A 16,726-nucleotide genomic window follows, 5' to 3' on the forward strand; every position below is an offset into this window, starting at 1 on the left:
CAACAGGAAACACATCTCTCTTGGGGTCTGCCAGTGGGAACTGGGGCTGGATCCCACCCCTCATATCAGTGTGTGCCCCCCACCAATACAGCTGCTCTCACACAGCCTTGAGCCTGCTCAGGGGTTTGGCTCAAGGGCCTGTCCTCCCTCCCCACAGCCCATGGTCCCAGTTAGACATGGACACTTGGATTTGTGTCTTTCTATTCTGAAAGTGTTGGTGGTGTCAGCTCTGCCTTCCCCCTTCCCTTATCCACTGGCTGTGGACAAGGAGCAGCTGGAAGGAAGAGGCAGGACCCTCTGTCCCTGCTGTGGGACTCGAGGTGTGCACTGATGTCACTGGAGCCACCTGAGACAATGCAAATCTTCACCCAGCTCAGCTGGCTGGGGCTTGTTTTCTGCACCCAGAAGGAGCTGAAATAAAACTCTACCAGAGTGCTCTACTACTTAGCACAGCGTTGAATTAATGACCCTGAGCTTGTACACATCCCCCCAAATCCTTTTCTTCCCCCCCTTGCACACAGCCCCCTGAACTCAGAATTACTCCTTCTGCACAGTTCCCTTTGGTCGATACTTAAGTAGCCACCCAAAGTGATTTACCTTGATAGCACAGTCCATTTTCTACACATTTATTCATGAAGCTCTTGTAACTGCTGGCTGGAAATACATCAAATTCAAATCTAATGCTATTCCTGTTTAAAAAAACCCAACCAAAAAACCCCGACCCACAAAAAATCTCTCTCTTCCCAAAGGTGAGAATTTTATTCTGGTCTCAACAGTAAGGAAAGACTTAAATGCCTAAAGGAAAGGGAATTAGACTGAGCTCCTACTCTGAGCCTGGGCTGTGGGGTGCCACAGAGAGCATCAGCCACCATCCTGCAGGACAGTTCTGTGGGAACTGGGCACCAGCCCAGCCACAAAAAAAAGGGAATAAGTGAGCACTCTGTGATAAATACAAACCCAGACTTCTCAACTGCTAAATGGAACTGATTCCTTCTCTTTGTGTGGGTCTTCTCTGCCCACACGGTGTCAGTGAGACGGCTGAAGGCTCCAAACAGGAGGGTTCACTCTGCCACCTCCCACCACCCATCATCTGCAGATCATTTCTGGAAGTGTCTTGTCTAGGCTTCAGGATCCACGATGTTTTATTTGTGGCAAGCTTTGCTTAGCTCTTGGCTCTCAGCAGAGTATTCACCCATACCAGAAAGTTTGCTAAGACCTTGATAAGACCTCAAACATCACTTCAGCCTATAGCCAAGTCTTTATGAAAGTCCCACTAAGAAATCTCTGCTGCTCTCCAACACCACCACACAGTTTTCCCTTCTGGCCCCATCTCCTTGAACTAAACAACCTGCACTTTAAAATCTTTTTTGAGTGCAGTGCTCTCATGCTGGGGAGCACCATTTTGATTCCAGGCTCACTTGGGAAAGTTTGCTCTTAGATCCATGTGCTGTGGATAAACCCTCCCAGCATGGGTGGTTTTCTTCTCCTCTGGCTGCTGGGCAAAGTGTGTATTTTGCTGCCACAACCTTCATCCACAAATGCCAAAAAGTCCAAGGGCTGCCCAGGGGGTTCCCCTTCCTTGTAATCTCTCTCTCACACATGCATGGATTATCAGCCTCACAAGACCTGAGGCTGTAAAGACCGAAAACATCCTCCAGAAATAAATGTGCTGGAAGAAATTGCTGCCTCCAGGAGCCAGGGATCTGTGTATTCAGAAGCAACATCACCATTACCCAAATAAGAGTAAACAGGCAAAATAAACACTGGGGATTCAGGAGAGCCATAATGTTTCAACCCTCAGAGGGCTGGATGCTGCAGCCATGCAGGTGGAATTCCTGCCAAAGTATCTGGGTTTACATGGGATTAGATCCATTGGACAAGTACATCTACATGGTATTCTGCCCTTAATCCACAAGCAAACCCGTTGCCTCTGTGCAATATTGTTGCTGTCCTTCAACATCCTCTGTAACACACGTGTGCACACCTGGCCTCAGACACACAGCTGTTGTCTTGGCAGCCACATATTCCCTTCCTGTGAGCTTCTCTCAGTACCCACCTCTCCACTTTCTGCTGAGGAATGTGCACATCAGCACCTTTTCCTGCCTCTCTGCTATAGGGAAGGCAAACAGCATTGGTAAGGCAAAAGTTGGGGGAGTTACTGTAAGTCTCAGTAGGGGAATGTGCTGGAGGACAGTCAGGGTTTGGCAGGGAGTTTTCAGAAGTTCTTGTCTAGAATTTGTAAATGCCCTTCTAAAAAGGGCAAAACCCCAAACTTGAAACAATGCTGGTACCTGCAGGCAATTTTTAATGAGCTGAAGATGGAGCAGTGTGTTTCTATCTTAATCTTCCTCTGCAAGCTCAGATGGCAGAGTTTTCCAAGGGGGAGGAGGAAGAAAACTGTCCTTGTGACCTCCATAAAGAGACGCCTGACCCCACACTGCTGCAGCTTCCTGACTGATACAATTTCTACTGCTAGAAGGACTCACAAAGAAAGTAAGAGGCAAGAAAAGGCCCAGTCTCTGCATCCCCATCACTGACTGAGATGAACAGGAAAGAACCATTTTCCAATTTCTTTCTAGAGAAGCCCATGAAACCCCCCGGACCTGGTGCTGCTTGAGTTTGTGGGGACTTGGTATTGAGGGTTTTTACAAACTGACCTGACACAGAACAGCAATGCCACAAGGGCCAGAGCTAAACTCCCAGCCCAAGAACCAAGAGCTCCCAGGTTTAGTGCAGATGAGGGATGTGACCCTCAGCTATTTAGGATGCATTCAGGAATTCAGCCATCTCCAAAATACTTTTGTTCCTCATTAAGTATCCTATGGCATCAGGAGCTCTGGGAAAGGTGGCTGCACCTGAGAGGAATGTGAAGAACATCTGTTTCTTACCCAAATGGGCAGCTTAAGTAAGAGGCAGCAAAGCTAAATTCAGAAATAAGAAGGAATAAAAGAGATCTATGATAATTTCTCCCCCCACCTGTAGCTATCAGAAGAAGGAATGCTCTGCTGAGTGGTCTAGACATGAGTGTAATCAATGGTGCTCAACAGAGAGCCCATGATGTGGGACACACCATGGCAGGAAAGTGTCCCTGGCACGAGGAATGAAGTCACTGTGCCATGAGAAGCTCTGTGATGAAGTTCCAGGTGTAGCCAGGCATTACAATCATTGGCTTCATGGGAGAGGCTCCTTCCAGGCACATCCTTGACAGGAAAGTCCATAAAAATCTTCCAGCTGTGCCCCCCTGAGACAGCAGAGAAGCCAAGGGGCCTTGTACATTTAGAGTAAAAAGCAGAAAGAAAAAAAAACCTGCAGTCCTGGGGAAACAGAAGTGCTGGGCCAACCTCTGCCTGCCCCAGGGGCTTGTATTTACTTGGGCTTGGAGGTTTCAGCCATTTAAAAGGAAGAGAAGAAGTCAGAGGGCACCCTGAGAAGATCCCCACTGAGACAGTGGAAAAAACAGAAGGAAGAAAAGCCGTGTCCTGCCTGGCATTACCTCCAATATTGTCCAGAGAAGAATGAAGAAGAAAGACAGCACTGAAAAGGAGATCACATCCCTCAAAATTTAGCAATCTGTCAGGAAAAGCTGTCCTCCACAGCAGTAGGATAGAAAGAAAGATGAATGCTTTGATCCTGAAGACCTTCCTCTTCCTCTCTCCTTTCCTCAGCTCCTGGGAAGATGCTTCCCACCAGCTGGGACAAGGACTGGTCTGCACACAGCAGAGAGTGACAACACCTCAAATCACAAACTGCAACACAGACAAAACCCAAACCTTATGACTGACCCAGCCAATCCCACTCCTCAAACAAAAAAAGGCTTCCAAAGGTTTCACAAAGGGAAACATCTCTGCACTGCAACTGGAATGCACATGACTCAAAATTCCATGCAGCACATTTCCTGCCTAGGTATATCCCATATCAACTTCCACACAGAAAACAGCTTAAATCAGTTTTATATTTGCTTTCCTGTCCCATTTATGTGTTTAGAGATGACAGTATTCTGAGGAAGAATGGAAGTGTCATTATTTTTGAGGCTCAATAACACGTTACACATCACAGAAACTTGTATTTCCCCAACAGACAGGAATATGAGTCTGGATTTGATTAACATAAAAAGACCCTTACCAGAAAGTGAGTAATCTGTATTAGTCATCCTCATGGCTGGAGTGTAAGATACACTTGGCATGTCATGGCCCTTCTCCTTCTGTTTCCGTCGATACCACACAAAGAGTGCCAGCAAGACCATAATAATTAGAAGGAGAATAATAATTCCAATGATTGCTCCCACTGAGTGCCTCTCTGATCCAAGAGCAGGGCTAATTTTAGTATAGGGGTTTAATTCTTCCATCATAAGAGCCGCTGTTAAAAGTAATTCATAACACACTGTAAATTGAATCGTGCATTTCATTTTTGAAACACTGTGGTTTTTTTTTAAAGGGAAGTACATCATTGGAGAGGGGGAAAGAGAGGGAGAGAGGGACTTTATAGAGAGAATTCCACTGTACCTTGATCACACCGGATTCCTTTGAAGCCCGGGCTGCAGTAGCAAGTGCCTGTGACGTGGTCACACGTTGCATTGTTCATGCACTCACAGAGTTGTTTGCAACCATAACCAAATGTTCCTGGAGAGCACTCTGGGGAGCCAAAGAAAAACATTGGAAAGAATTCTACTGGTTTTGGGAAGTGGGAAAAATTTCCCACTTGCCACGGGAAATTCGGTAGAGAAGTCTCCCTGGTTTTAGGATCTCTGGGATAACACCTTAATGTGAAATTATTAGTCTAAAGCAGAAGCTAAATGTATTCTGTGTGCAGTTTGTTACTTATTAAGATGTAACTTTCTGGAAAATTCATAGAATGAAATCAGTGATAGGTACAAAGGCTTTAGAGGACTTGATGTATATTATAAATGTTCAGAGTTTAACAGAGCTTGAGCTCAGCATTCTTCACCAACCTACCTGTTTTTTTTTTTCATGGGGGCAGTTGCAAAGAAAAGTTTTAATGAACCTTTTTATGAACCCAACAGCCTTTACCAAATAAACCCCACTTGCTTTCTTACTCATCCCTACCAGTGCCAGGAGGTGAACAGAACATTGCAGGTGGAATTTCAGAACTGAGCATCTGAATGGTTTGATTTACTCTGCTTCGGTGTCAGGATTCCTAATACAGAAGGAATTTCTATCCTGTCTTTTTGTTTCTATCAAAGACAAAATGATTGAATGTCCAGCTGAGAAATTTATTCATTGCAATTACCATGATGGGCCATTACAATAAATCTGTAGGCAGCTTACTGTACTTCTGGAAGCACTATTCAAGAATAAATTGAAAGAAACAATGTCTGTCACATCCCACTTATTTCCATGGAGAAGCTGCATTACTGAAAACATGCACCTTTGCCATGATCCTGTGGAATATATTGCTCAAGATGTGACTCCTTGTGTGTCACTGCAAATGTTTTTCATTGCCTGACAGCACCTCCCCAATGTCAGTCTCAAAGTAGCTTCTTGTAGTCAAAAATTTAATATTAAGTAGAGAACCATAGCCAGTATCTGTTTATTGATTCGCAGTGTGTATTAAAATTGTGTCTTTAATCTGTTGGTACTCAAACAAAGAAAAAAATAAAATCATTACAATTAATGCTCATTCTTTTATTAGCCTGCAGCCTACTTAAAATGAATAAGGCCTAAATTTTGGGACTGCACCACAGAAATGATGCCTGCAATTAAGCATTTCATCTGCAATGCAGTGTGACTGCCCATTCAGCAGGATTTGGAGAAGGAAAGAGCCTTAATGAAGAGATTCTTTTAGATTAAACAGTAGAAAAACAAGTAAATAAATACATTTGGAGTTTGGATAGAAAAGAAAGCCTCAGGCTATACAGGGGTCAAATCATAAAGCAGCTCCTTGTATAAAATCTGCTATTGTGCAGTTCTTTGTGGGATTCTTTAGTTTCCTATTTTGATTGTGGCTGCAGTGAAGGGTGTCCCCAAATTCCAGAAAGTTGGCCCCTTACAGAGTTACAGTGGTGCCATGTGCAATCCCCCACAAACACAAAATTGGCCCTGAGATATTCACTTTGCTGAATGCAAGTGTGTACAAAACCACATTTATGAATTAAGTTACATGCACAAACATTTTCATAAAGATCCATGTATCAAGGTACAGTTAAAGAGCCTTCCCTTGCAGATCTCACAGAAATGTTACTGAATTACTGCCAAAAAACATCAGGGAACCCTGTGGAAATAATGCCTTGGGAAGATGAGGTGGATTTCACCTGTGTTTAGAATCCCAGTGAGTGTGTGAGAATTTCCTGGTGAATTACTGCACTGGACAAACATGTAATCATCCAGTTATAGGACACCCAGTGTCCAGGACCCTCATTCCATGTGCTTTAAAGAAGCCATTTGGCACAGCCTGCTGAATATTCCAGTGGGACATGGACAACAATTCCAGCAAGACATTCCAGAGCCATTGCAAAGGAATTGAGGTTCACTGGGAAACACTGCTTAGGCTAAACACAGAACACCTTGTTTCCCTTCATCTGCTTTCACTGTAAAGATGAATTTTTATTTAGTCCATGTCTACACCATAATTTCTGTGGGAAAGCCCCACATCCCAAATATTCTTTAGAAGGCAGAGAGCAGAAAGGATTTATTCCCTTTAACCCTTCTGTCTTCATGCACTGGGAGACCTGGGGCAGCATGAACAAGGCCTGAGGCAGCTGAAGGGCTGGGTGTGTATTCATCAGGTTACCAGTTGTTTGGGAAGTGATTTGCTTTCTCTCACCTATCTGTAGCCTGGGAATGAAATGCCCAATTTGCAGAGATTCACTGAATTTCTTTATGCTTAGACTGCCTGCTTTTCCAGAGGTGCTCTCTCCTCCCTATGGATTATAGAAGGTACCTGGGGTCACTGTCCTGCTGACATCACCACCTCATTTAAGAGCCTGTTTGTGCAGGAATTCTCAAACACACTCCCCTCTCTGGAGAAGGAGAGGGCTGGGCTCACTGTACTCACTCTGCTCACACTGTTTGCCCGTGAATCCCGTCCTGCACGTGCACTGCCCGGTGATGTGGTCGCAGTCGGCCCCGTTCTGGCACTGGCACACATTGGCACAGTTCTTCCCATAAAAAGCAGCTGGGCAACCTTTCAGCAATCAGAACAAGGAAAGAGTAAGGAATAAGCTGAAAGCAAACCCAGATGTGTTATCAGTGCAAAGTATGTGGGCTTATAAATCTATGGATTTTCAGCCTCTGTATATTTAATGACATTTATTTGATGGTCTAAATGCAGAGATACTGTGACAGCCAATTTTCTTGAAGTAATGTTTCTCATCTTTACAGAATTGCCTCTTTAGTTTTGCAGAAGAATGAAAACTTGACCCATCTATACAAACTACATTTTCAAGAAGTGAAAGAAGATGCTAAACAGAAACGCTCTGGAAGACCAGGGATCAATCAATTATTTGCAAGTGAAAGAACCTTCTTAAAAGGCTCACCAGAATTGGATCTCTTCTTTCATCCCGGTAATTTGGCACTAGGGTGAGAAATCTCGAACATTTTCCTAAATCAAACCACAAATACTGGGGCATTTAAAAGCAGCGACACTGACTGTGCAAATTCTAACAATGAATCAATAATCTAAATGATTTCCCCCTCCTTTACCCAGCGCCAAAGGCATAAAAAACCTTGGAACGCTTCAGGGCTATTTTCTTAGGGGTGATGTGAGGTTATCAGGAGGAAGGAGCGTGTGGTTTTCCAGGGAAAAAAAACTGCAATACTTGGAAGAGACACGAGGTAGCAGCACACACTTTGACAGATTCCCTGTCCCTGAAAGGCTTACGCTGAGTGCAGTAGAGCCCCGTCCAACCATGGGTACATCTACATTCTCCATCGTAGGGGCTGCACAGTGCTCCGTTGTGGCAGTTGCATGAATGAAAGCAATCAGGGCCCCAAAACCCAGTGGGACAAGCTATGAAAATAAAAAACATTCGTCAGCTGACAAAAAAAGGAGAAAGCAGTGATAGTGTGTTAGTGCTGTGGAGGAGCAACAATAAAGGGAGAACCTGTGAGACACCAGCAAAGGCAGAACCTCACACTGCTGAGCTTGGCAGTGACTCCTGCACAGTGATCAGTCCTTTCTCCACAGTGAGTGGTCCTTCCAAGCCACCAACTGCTCTCCAAACCCTGGTGCCACCCTGGAACCTCTCCCTGGCACAGGGATTTCTCCCAGCAGGTTGATGGAGGGGATTCTGCCCTGTTCAGGTGAGACCCCACCTGCAGAGCTGCCCCCCAGCCCTGGGGAACAATAGCAGAAGGATTTGGAGCTGCTGGAGCAAGTCCAGAGGAGGCCACAGAGATGATCCAAGGGCTGGAGCCCCTCTGGAGCCAGGCTGGGAGAGCTGGGAATGTTTACCTGGAGAAGGGAAGGATCCAGGGAGAGCTCAGAGCCCCTTCCAGGGCCTGAAGGGGCTCCAGGAGAGCTGGAGAGGGACTGGGGACAAGGGATGGAGGGACAGGACACAGGGAATGGCTTCCCACTGCCAGGGGCAGGGATAGATGAGACATTGGAAAGAAATTCCTTCCTGCGAGGGTGATGAAGCCCTTGACAACCTGCAGTGTCCAAGGCCAGGCTGGATGGGGCTTGGAGCCACCTGGGATAGTGGAAGGTGTCCCTGCCATGGCAGGGCAGGGATGGGATGGGCTCCAAGGTCCCTTCCAGCCCAAAGCATTCCAGGACTCTGTGGTTCCATCATCCTCTGTGCAGGGCAGAGGCAGGATCAGCTCTTTGCTGCAGTGAACCAGTGACCCAGGACACGACCCTGCTCTGGGCTGTGGCCACACTCCCTGCCTCACTGGCATTATCTGTGAGGACAATTTAGGCAGGGTTGCAAGATATGGAGGTAATTTAATTTTCTTTTTGACATGCTGGAATTCTTGCATAATAAAGCCCAGCTATTCAGGTTTACTTTGCTATGCAATCAACCACTAAAATTACCACATTCATTTGAAGCACAGAGTGCTACTCCAATCATGTAAAAATGTAAAGAAAACTTCTTCCAGTATGAATTCCCTTCCACAAATTCAGATTGCTTTTGTTGTTTGGGGCTAATATTAAATTAAAATCTCTGGGTCTATTTTATATTTCAACAAGTACAATATTAATACATTTAAAAAGTTATTTTAAGCCTCCCTCCAAAAGTGAATGCAGTGAGTTACAGTTATTAGTGCCAGACTAAAAGATTCGAAATTATGATAGCCCTTCAATATAACAACTATATTTTTGCTTTAAAAAGCACTTTCCATTGCTCCCTGCTAAAGACATGAATTAATAAGGCAAGGTGCCCAGGAAACCTGAAAGTACAGACAACAGGCCTATTTCCATGGATGCCAATGGCTCCCTGGATGATAAATGGAAGTTTCTGGCATTTGACAAACACCTCCAAAGCCAGAATGAATGGCCAAAAAAACCCTGCCATGACGTAAATCAAACAAAAGGTCACTGGACTCACACAATGTAAAGCTGAGCAGGATTTGGCCCCAAGTGTTTGTGCTATAAGCAACCAGAAATACTTTTCCAATGCCTTTCTAAGGCAGAGCTGCAGGGGCTGTGAGTGAATCCAGATCTGGCTCTGGAGTGGAGCTAAAATTATCTCCCGTGTAGCTCCAAGTCCAGGTCATTCCAGGTTAACAGGAGCACAGGGCTGGAAATAGCCTGGGAGGGGAGGCCAGGTGAGCCTGGGGTGGGACAGGGTCACCTTGGGAGAGGTTCCCTTTGTGAGCAAGGAGAGCAAAGAGCCCTGTCCCCCTCTGCTCAGAGCTCCCACAGCCAGGTCCTGCCTCCTGAGCTGGTCCTGCTGACCTGGCCTGCCTCGCTCTGTAAGGAAAACCATCTTTCCCAAGGTTAACACACACTAACAGACATTTCCCAATTAGATGGCTAAATATAATGAGGAATATGTGCAGCTTTCTGTCTTTTTTTTCCTTTTTTTTTTTTCCTACTGTTTTTGAGTGACAGCAATATTCTGCCTGTGGAAGACACACAATAAAAGCAAAATTACAGCTGTCTGTTTTTATCCGATTCCTGCTTTATCACTTGGAGTTTAATATATTTTACTCTGGAATGCTGTCTAATATGCTAGTTGTATCCTGAATATGAAGTAACATTTCTGAATGATCGGATATTGCCTCCCTCTGTGATCTAGCTTCAATTAAGGGATGCTCTCAGGAAATGACACTTTGGGATCAGCAAATGCCAATCTTCTACCTGGGCAATTTTCAGAAAGAAATCCTTCATCCCTACAAGGCCACATTGACTTTTACAATTAAATTACATTTAATAGAAATATTTCAGCTGCCTAATTTCTCAATTCTAGGGATTTGCTACATGAAAACATTTACTGGTTAATAATGTCTACATGTAATAGCTGAAAGCACATGATTTTAAAAAAAATAAATAAAAAAGAATCCAGCTAGAAATTAAAAGGGAGCATGGAGCTTTCTTTTCTGATAAGAGCTTGTGACCTCCCTTTCCTGGAATAAAAGCCAGTCACGGCTTCTGCAAACTCCAAATGCAGAAACTAATTCAATCCAGAGCTAACTTCGATTAATTAAAAACAATTGGCTTTAAAGAGAGCAAGGCATTGGCTGTAATACAACAGGGATTTCCCCAGAATCTGTCTTTAACTTTCAGCAAGCAGTAAACAAACCCCAAAAGAGGACGTTTGGAGGCAGAGTTGCTTACTCTGGGAGCAGTCCATGCCTATCCAGCCCGGGAAGCACTGGCAGGATCCATCGATGGGGTTGCAGGTCCCGTTCTCTGTGCACTGACACACCTCGGCACAGTCCTTCCCGAATTTCCCACTGGGACACACTGAAAACACAAGGCACTTCACTGCAGCCTCTTCAAAAGGAATGGCAGCAAATCACAGGGCTCGACATTTAGCAATTAGAGATAAAATTAATTATACAGCAGTTTTTCTTTGATGAAGCAAAATTCTTCTGGAAAGCGAGAAAAGGCAGAAAGTATTCGAGCCCATTTTGTTGCATCTCAGGAGTAAAAACAATAGGGAGAAGTCATATAAAAATCCATTTTTTCTGCTGGAAAATGAAGCTAATATAGTCAGAAGATTGCAATTATTGAAGGGCAGTATGGAAGGATGACGAGAGGAGAGACAAAACAGAGAAGAGGGGTCATTAGCAGAGGAAGAGAACAAGAAAAATTTAGGAGAATTCAGTGAGTAGCAGCCACAAGTGAGTGGCTGGGACTGCTCTGGTTTCCAAGGAATTTTTTAAAAATTTATATATTTATGTATGTTATGTGTCTGTTTGACTGAGAGCTATTTAACAGATGTGCTGCATCCCCAAAAAATCAGGACCTCTCCCTGTGTGCCCACCTAAGTGAAGTTGGAAGAAAAGAAACTTTAATTTTTTTCCAGAGTCATCCTAAGCACAGTGACAGGAAACTAATAGACATGTAGATCTTCAACCTCCCACCAAATTATTGGAAATCTTTAACGTTAAAGTTGATGGAAAGCTCTGCTCAGTAACGAATGAAATGTTTCATTTCTGGGCTCTTATTGGCTGTGTTCCCTGACAAAAACAGATGTATTTTCAAAACAAGATAAAACATACAGTCCATCTTTGCAAAGAGTGTAACAAATGGAACTGGACTTGTATCCTGGTAAATAATAGCGATGTCAAAAAAGTGATTAAGGCACTTCCCTGAATTATGCAGCTGTTTTACCACTTCAGCCTCTCTCACTTTCTCAAAAGGAGTCTCTGCAGGTGACCTCAATCTATCCTGACTGTGAATCAGCCACAGATTGAAATCCTGAGCTGTGATTCATTGGCTTTTATATAATATGCCATCCTCTGCTCTTACTACAGCAGAGTATTGTTTTCTGCTTGTGTTTCTATAGAGTATGGACTTATCTGTAGGAGTGTATAAAGTTGGGTTTGGCTTTCACACTATGTGCTAAACAGAACAGTTCCTCAGTGAGAAGAGATAAAACTAAACACAATACACAGCCATGGTGGAGAGAATACACAAGAAGAGAAGGAAAGCAGAGCCCTCCTATCACAGACAGCAAAAACTGATCTGATCTGTGAGGCCAGGCTCTTGGAAAGGCCACACCATCATTCCCTTCCAGCTCCAGGCATTATTTGGTGGCATCTTGGAGATGGAGACAACACCACCTCCATGAAGGCTGGGCTTTGTAGGTACCAAAAATGTAACTCTCAAAGGAGTTCCTTAGAGGAGGAGCTGATTTGTTCAGCACCATGGAACAGTGATGGATCAGGGCAAGATCTGTGCTCCAAACAGAGCTGAGGGGAAAGGGGACAAAGGGACCAGGTCACACAGGCAGAGCTGGCAGAGGGGTTCCTCCACAGGAGCTCCTCTTGTCTCTGAGAGATGGGATGATTCCCTCTGCAATGTCAGAACAAAGGGATGACAAAATGCTTGTTCTCCCAAATTTAAACAACCTGTCTGTGGACTGACAGAGTGACTCTTATGAGGATGTGAGATCCAAATCCAAGCACTTTTTAAATGTCTCAATCATTTTTAGAGAGCTGTAAAACAAGGCCTAATGCTGCTTTCTTCAGCAGCAACCCGACTGTACAACACAGATTGAGATGTTAATTAGCTTGAAAAGCTCTGAAGTGGGACTCCCAAAGTCCCTGTGGGATGTCAGGTGTGTTCTAGCAGTGATAACAAGTTATTATCAACCCATCTTGCTGCATGATTGTGAAAGATATTCACAAAACAGCTGTTTAGTTGTTTGCAGCTCAGAATCCTTGGCACAACCGAATCAACCTGTGCAGTTTTGGGGGTTACACAGCTCCTGACATGCTCATGCTGCTGGTGGAAGAATGTTCCTGCTGCCAATGGCAGGAGGAGATGAAAAATTCCAAAGTGAAATCTTCATTTCACATTTGTCTAATGGAAAATTAATTAGGATTTTTCTTTCTAGAAAATAAAAAGTTAACATGTTAACTCATTATGACAAACTGCAACACAAATTGATTTTAATTAGGACATGAATATTTTAAGATCAATTTGCTGGATAGATCAACATTTCAAAGTAAAACCAGAAGTGCTGAACATCTGAGCAAAAATAAAATAGTTTTCTTAAGAGGATAATTAGACCAGCTTATGCTTTGAAATCTGGCTAACGTTTCACATAAAATGGACAAATTCACTGAAATACGTTCATTTTAATAAATTAATTGGTGTAATGTTTAGTTGACTATACAGCACAGGAAAAAAAAAATCCCATGGTTATACTTAATCTATGTTGAATGATTTTGGGTAACTGCTGCCTGCAATCCCAACTTACTGAAAAGAAGGTCATTGAAAGTGTCATTTAATTTTGGCAGGGATGGTGACTTCACAGGGGCAGTGGCCACTACAAATCACTTCTTTTAAATATCTGTGTAAAAAATACCCACTGCAGTACCCAGCAACTGAGAGTGCAGAAGGCTGAGTGATTTTGTGGGTATTTTTAGGATGGAAATGAAACCTGGAGTTAAATGTGGGAGTTTAAGGTACAGAAAGGTAATGGGTGTTTGGGGAAGCTGAAGTTCCCCTTCACCTGTGAAAATGAACTCACTTCTCTGCCTCACTGCAAACTTTCCTGTCTCCTGCCCTTGTGTCCATGGTTTAACTATTCCCAGCCACATCCTGCACAGTGCAAATGAGTTTTTGTGCACAACTGGGTGTTGGGATAGTTCACCTGAGCTGGCCTTTACCTTGACAGGCACCTCCCTGCTGCAAAGATCACATAAAGGTGCTATCAACATTCAGGTGAGGACAGGCTGAGCAGCAAGAGAAATGAAGCCATTGGATGCTGATGTATTTACAGCAGGTGTCTCATTCCACAGTCATTTCAATCCAGGCTGGCAGACCTGGTTTATTTATGAAACAGGAGCGCATCACAAGAGGGTGACCGAGAACCCGTTTTAAGATTTTCTTGGGCTCTAAACTGCTGAAACAAGGGGGAAAAGGCAGGAAGCAAGGGATGGGGATGGCAGCAGAGTCCCAGCCAGCAGGGAGGTGGCACAGGGAATACCTTGGTTGCAGAGGGGGCCGGAGAAGCCGGGCAGGCAGTCGCAGTGTCCGGACACGTGGTGACAGGGCCCGTTGCTGTGCACGCACTGGGGACACGGCTGGCTGCAGTGGTGCCCGTAAAACCCAGGGGGGCAAACTGAAAACAGAACAAAACCAAGCTGTCACAGGTTTTTCAACGTTTTCTCATCACTGAAAACTCAAGAAGTCTCTGTCTGTCTTAATCTCAAACCATTATTTCTTAATTTATCGACCACAGTTTTGTGATGGCTGAAATGATGAAGCCTGTTGGATTGTTCCATGTCTAATAAAGTGCAGGCTCTGGGTAAAAGTGCTCCTGTGTTCAAACATCCCCACCTTCCTTCCTCAAATACTTGGCTATTTAATACCACAGTGGAGTTCTCAGCAGCCTCTCTCTCCCAGGACACTCATTTGAGTCTCTTTAACCTGAACTGTTTGACAAAACAGGAGTTTAAGATATTTGAGACCTCACAGCCTACTGCAGATATGGTTAATAACACACACCCCAAAGATTTTAGGATAGACAGGAAAAGAAACACTAGCACACAGGTACAGGCAACAGAAACTCAGAAGGAAATGGAAATTGAGTCAAGAAATCAGAGAAGGTGTATTAGGAAAAAATATTTTGTGTCAAAACAACTATGCCAAAAGCTCTTTGGTGCAATGCCTGTGCTAAGCTGGGGCTGCCATTTAAACATTTCATGGCAGGAGCAGCAGCCACCAAGTGATGAACAGAATTTATTAATGGTAATTATGTAACACCATCCAAAATCACCCGACTTGCATCAGTAATCACACCAGATAGCTGAGTAAACTCATAATGAACTGTGTGCTTATTTTGCCTAAATTTTGCCTGGATTGAAATTATTACAGAATTTGTACATCAGGTATAGAGTCGGGATTACAGCTCAGTATCTCTTCTAAAAGCAGATTTTTTGCTTCTTAAGAGCATGCAGAGTGAAAAAGCATCCACTGTCCAAACATTCACTGCAATAGATAACACAAAGAAATGTTAAATTGCAGTAAGTGACAGTAAAAATAACTTTATATGTTTTTATTTTTACTCCTGCGATTCTCTGTTCTATAGTTCTGCCTCAGTGGTTACTAAATCATGTCTGTTCTATTTTTCCAGCAAATGAGAATCTTCTCTTGGGCTGTATGTTCTCAGAGGGTGTCAGGCTCTTACCCCACTGCACATTTCCAGCTGGAGCTTAGCTGACAGGTTGGTTGATGATGCAGTAGCTATAAAACAACCTGGATCATTCCTGGAGACATTTCTGCAGGCTTAAGAGCACTAAACCATCCCAGTGTCTCATGTAATCCTGATTACACAGACAGAACAGGTTGGCTGAGTATCATCTTCAGTATCATCCTCAGCTTTACTTTGTACAGCCTAAATTCTGTTGCTAAATGATTTTCTAAGAGAAAAATGTGGATGATTTTGAGAACAAGCTTAGCAAGGCCTCCTGTTCACCAGGTATTCTTGAGTCTGAGTCCCACACAAGAGGTGGAAGCAAGCTGGATTCCCAGGCCATACACTCAGAGAGGCAAAAGCACAGGATCCCTCTGCTGTCACCCCAGTGGGGAAAAACAATTTCTCCCCATTAGATCCTCATCAAACATCCTCAGGGAGCAGCCTGATTTCCTGGCCTTGCAAACTGGGCACAAGGTTTGCTCTTGTAGCCTGTGTGCCAACAGCTGATAGAACTAAGCTGGTTTTTTTTTCATCTCAGAAAGGTCAGAAACTATTAACTTCTGGAAGTTTTGCACTCTTAAGGTTTCAAATTTGTAAAACATTTTCTTCCTCATCTCCCTGAAGCTCTGAGCACCACATTTTAGCCTTGGAGAGAGGTTTTACAGCTACACAGATATGCTGAAGCACCTGGAAATTGGGGTTTGTAATGGAAATGCTTATAGGCCATTAACTACAGCAGTGCTAGAGGTCACTGTTATAATGGCTTTAAATAAAAACTGTCAGCTACAAATTATTTTTAGAGATGAGTGTGTTCTAGCGTCAAGTGTAACTGGTGAAATCAAAGGGGATGTATGAACTGGGCATGCAGAATGTTTTACAGGAAGAAGAAGGAGAAGGTTAAGAAGAAGAAGAGGAAGAGGAAGAGGAAGAAGAAGAAGAAATGCTGAGCAGAAAAGAAAGACAAATCCACTTCTTGTTTACATGGGAAGATGGTTGGTGTAGTTTGGACCAGTGAATTGGGGTCCTTATGGGGCAAATGCAGCTTCCCAGATAAAGCAAATGAGAGGATTTTTATCTGCTTGGTACATTTTAATATGTAGCAGCAGAGCATCAAACAGGAGCTATTTCAGGCTGCTGTGTGCCTTTTTCTGGCACATAAGAAAACATTGCCTTGTTATTTTGATGCCAATGCTCATCCACTTGTCATTATGTGATGGGTGGTGGCTGACTCTGTTTAATGGGTCTGACTTCCCTGTACATCTATGTCCTGCCAGCTTCGGTTTGTAAAGGTGCTGCTCCTCCTTTCAGGTCATCTGTGACCTCCAGGTGCAGATCAGAAGAAGCACAAGGCACAGCTCAGTGCAGGAGAGCTTTGCCTTCTTGATGAAGGAGCATTTTTCAGGCTCTTTTGCCCTTAGGAAGCCACAAGCTAAAGCAGCTCAGAAACTC

At 43.9% G+C, this 16,726-nt stretch overlaps 1 protein-coding gene across 2 annotated transcripts in view; it reads right to left on the bottom strand.

Moving 5' to 3' along the window:
* Nucleotides 1–16,726, bottom strand: part of MEGF11 (multiple EGF like domains 11) — a gene marked incomplete at its 3' end in the record, with an annotated part of 185,586 nt that overhangs the window by 19,286 nt on the left and 149,574 nt on the right. For both annotated transcript variants that reach the window (XM_083870602.1, XM_083870603.1), the window contains exons 12-17: nucleotides 14,066–14,200; nucleotides 10,738–10,866; nucleotides 7,837–7,965; nucleotides 7,012–7,140; nucleotides 4,503–4,631; nucleotides 4,123–4,356 (exon numbers count right to left, since the gene is read on the bottom strand). In XM_083870602.1, coding sequence (XP_083726728.1) covers nucleotides 4,123–4,356; nucleotides 4,503–4,631; nucleotides 7,012–7,140; nucleotides 7,837–7,965; nucleotides 10,738–10,866; nucleotides 14,066–14,200 — 885 coding nt within the window. The remainder of the gene's footprint in view (nucleotides 1–4,122; nucleotides 4,357–4,502; nucleotides 4,632–7,011; nucleotides 7,141–7,836; nucleotides 7,966–10,737; nucleotides 10,867–14,065; nucleotides 14,201–16,726) is intronic.

This window comes from Zosterops lateralis (assembly GCF_965231275.1).
Source record: "Zosterops lateralis genome assembly, chromosome: 13".
Lineage (NCBI taxonomy): Eukaryota > Metazoa > Chordata > Aves > Passeriformes > Zosteropidae > Zosterops > Zosterops lateralis.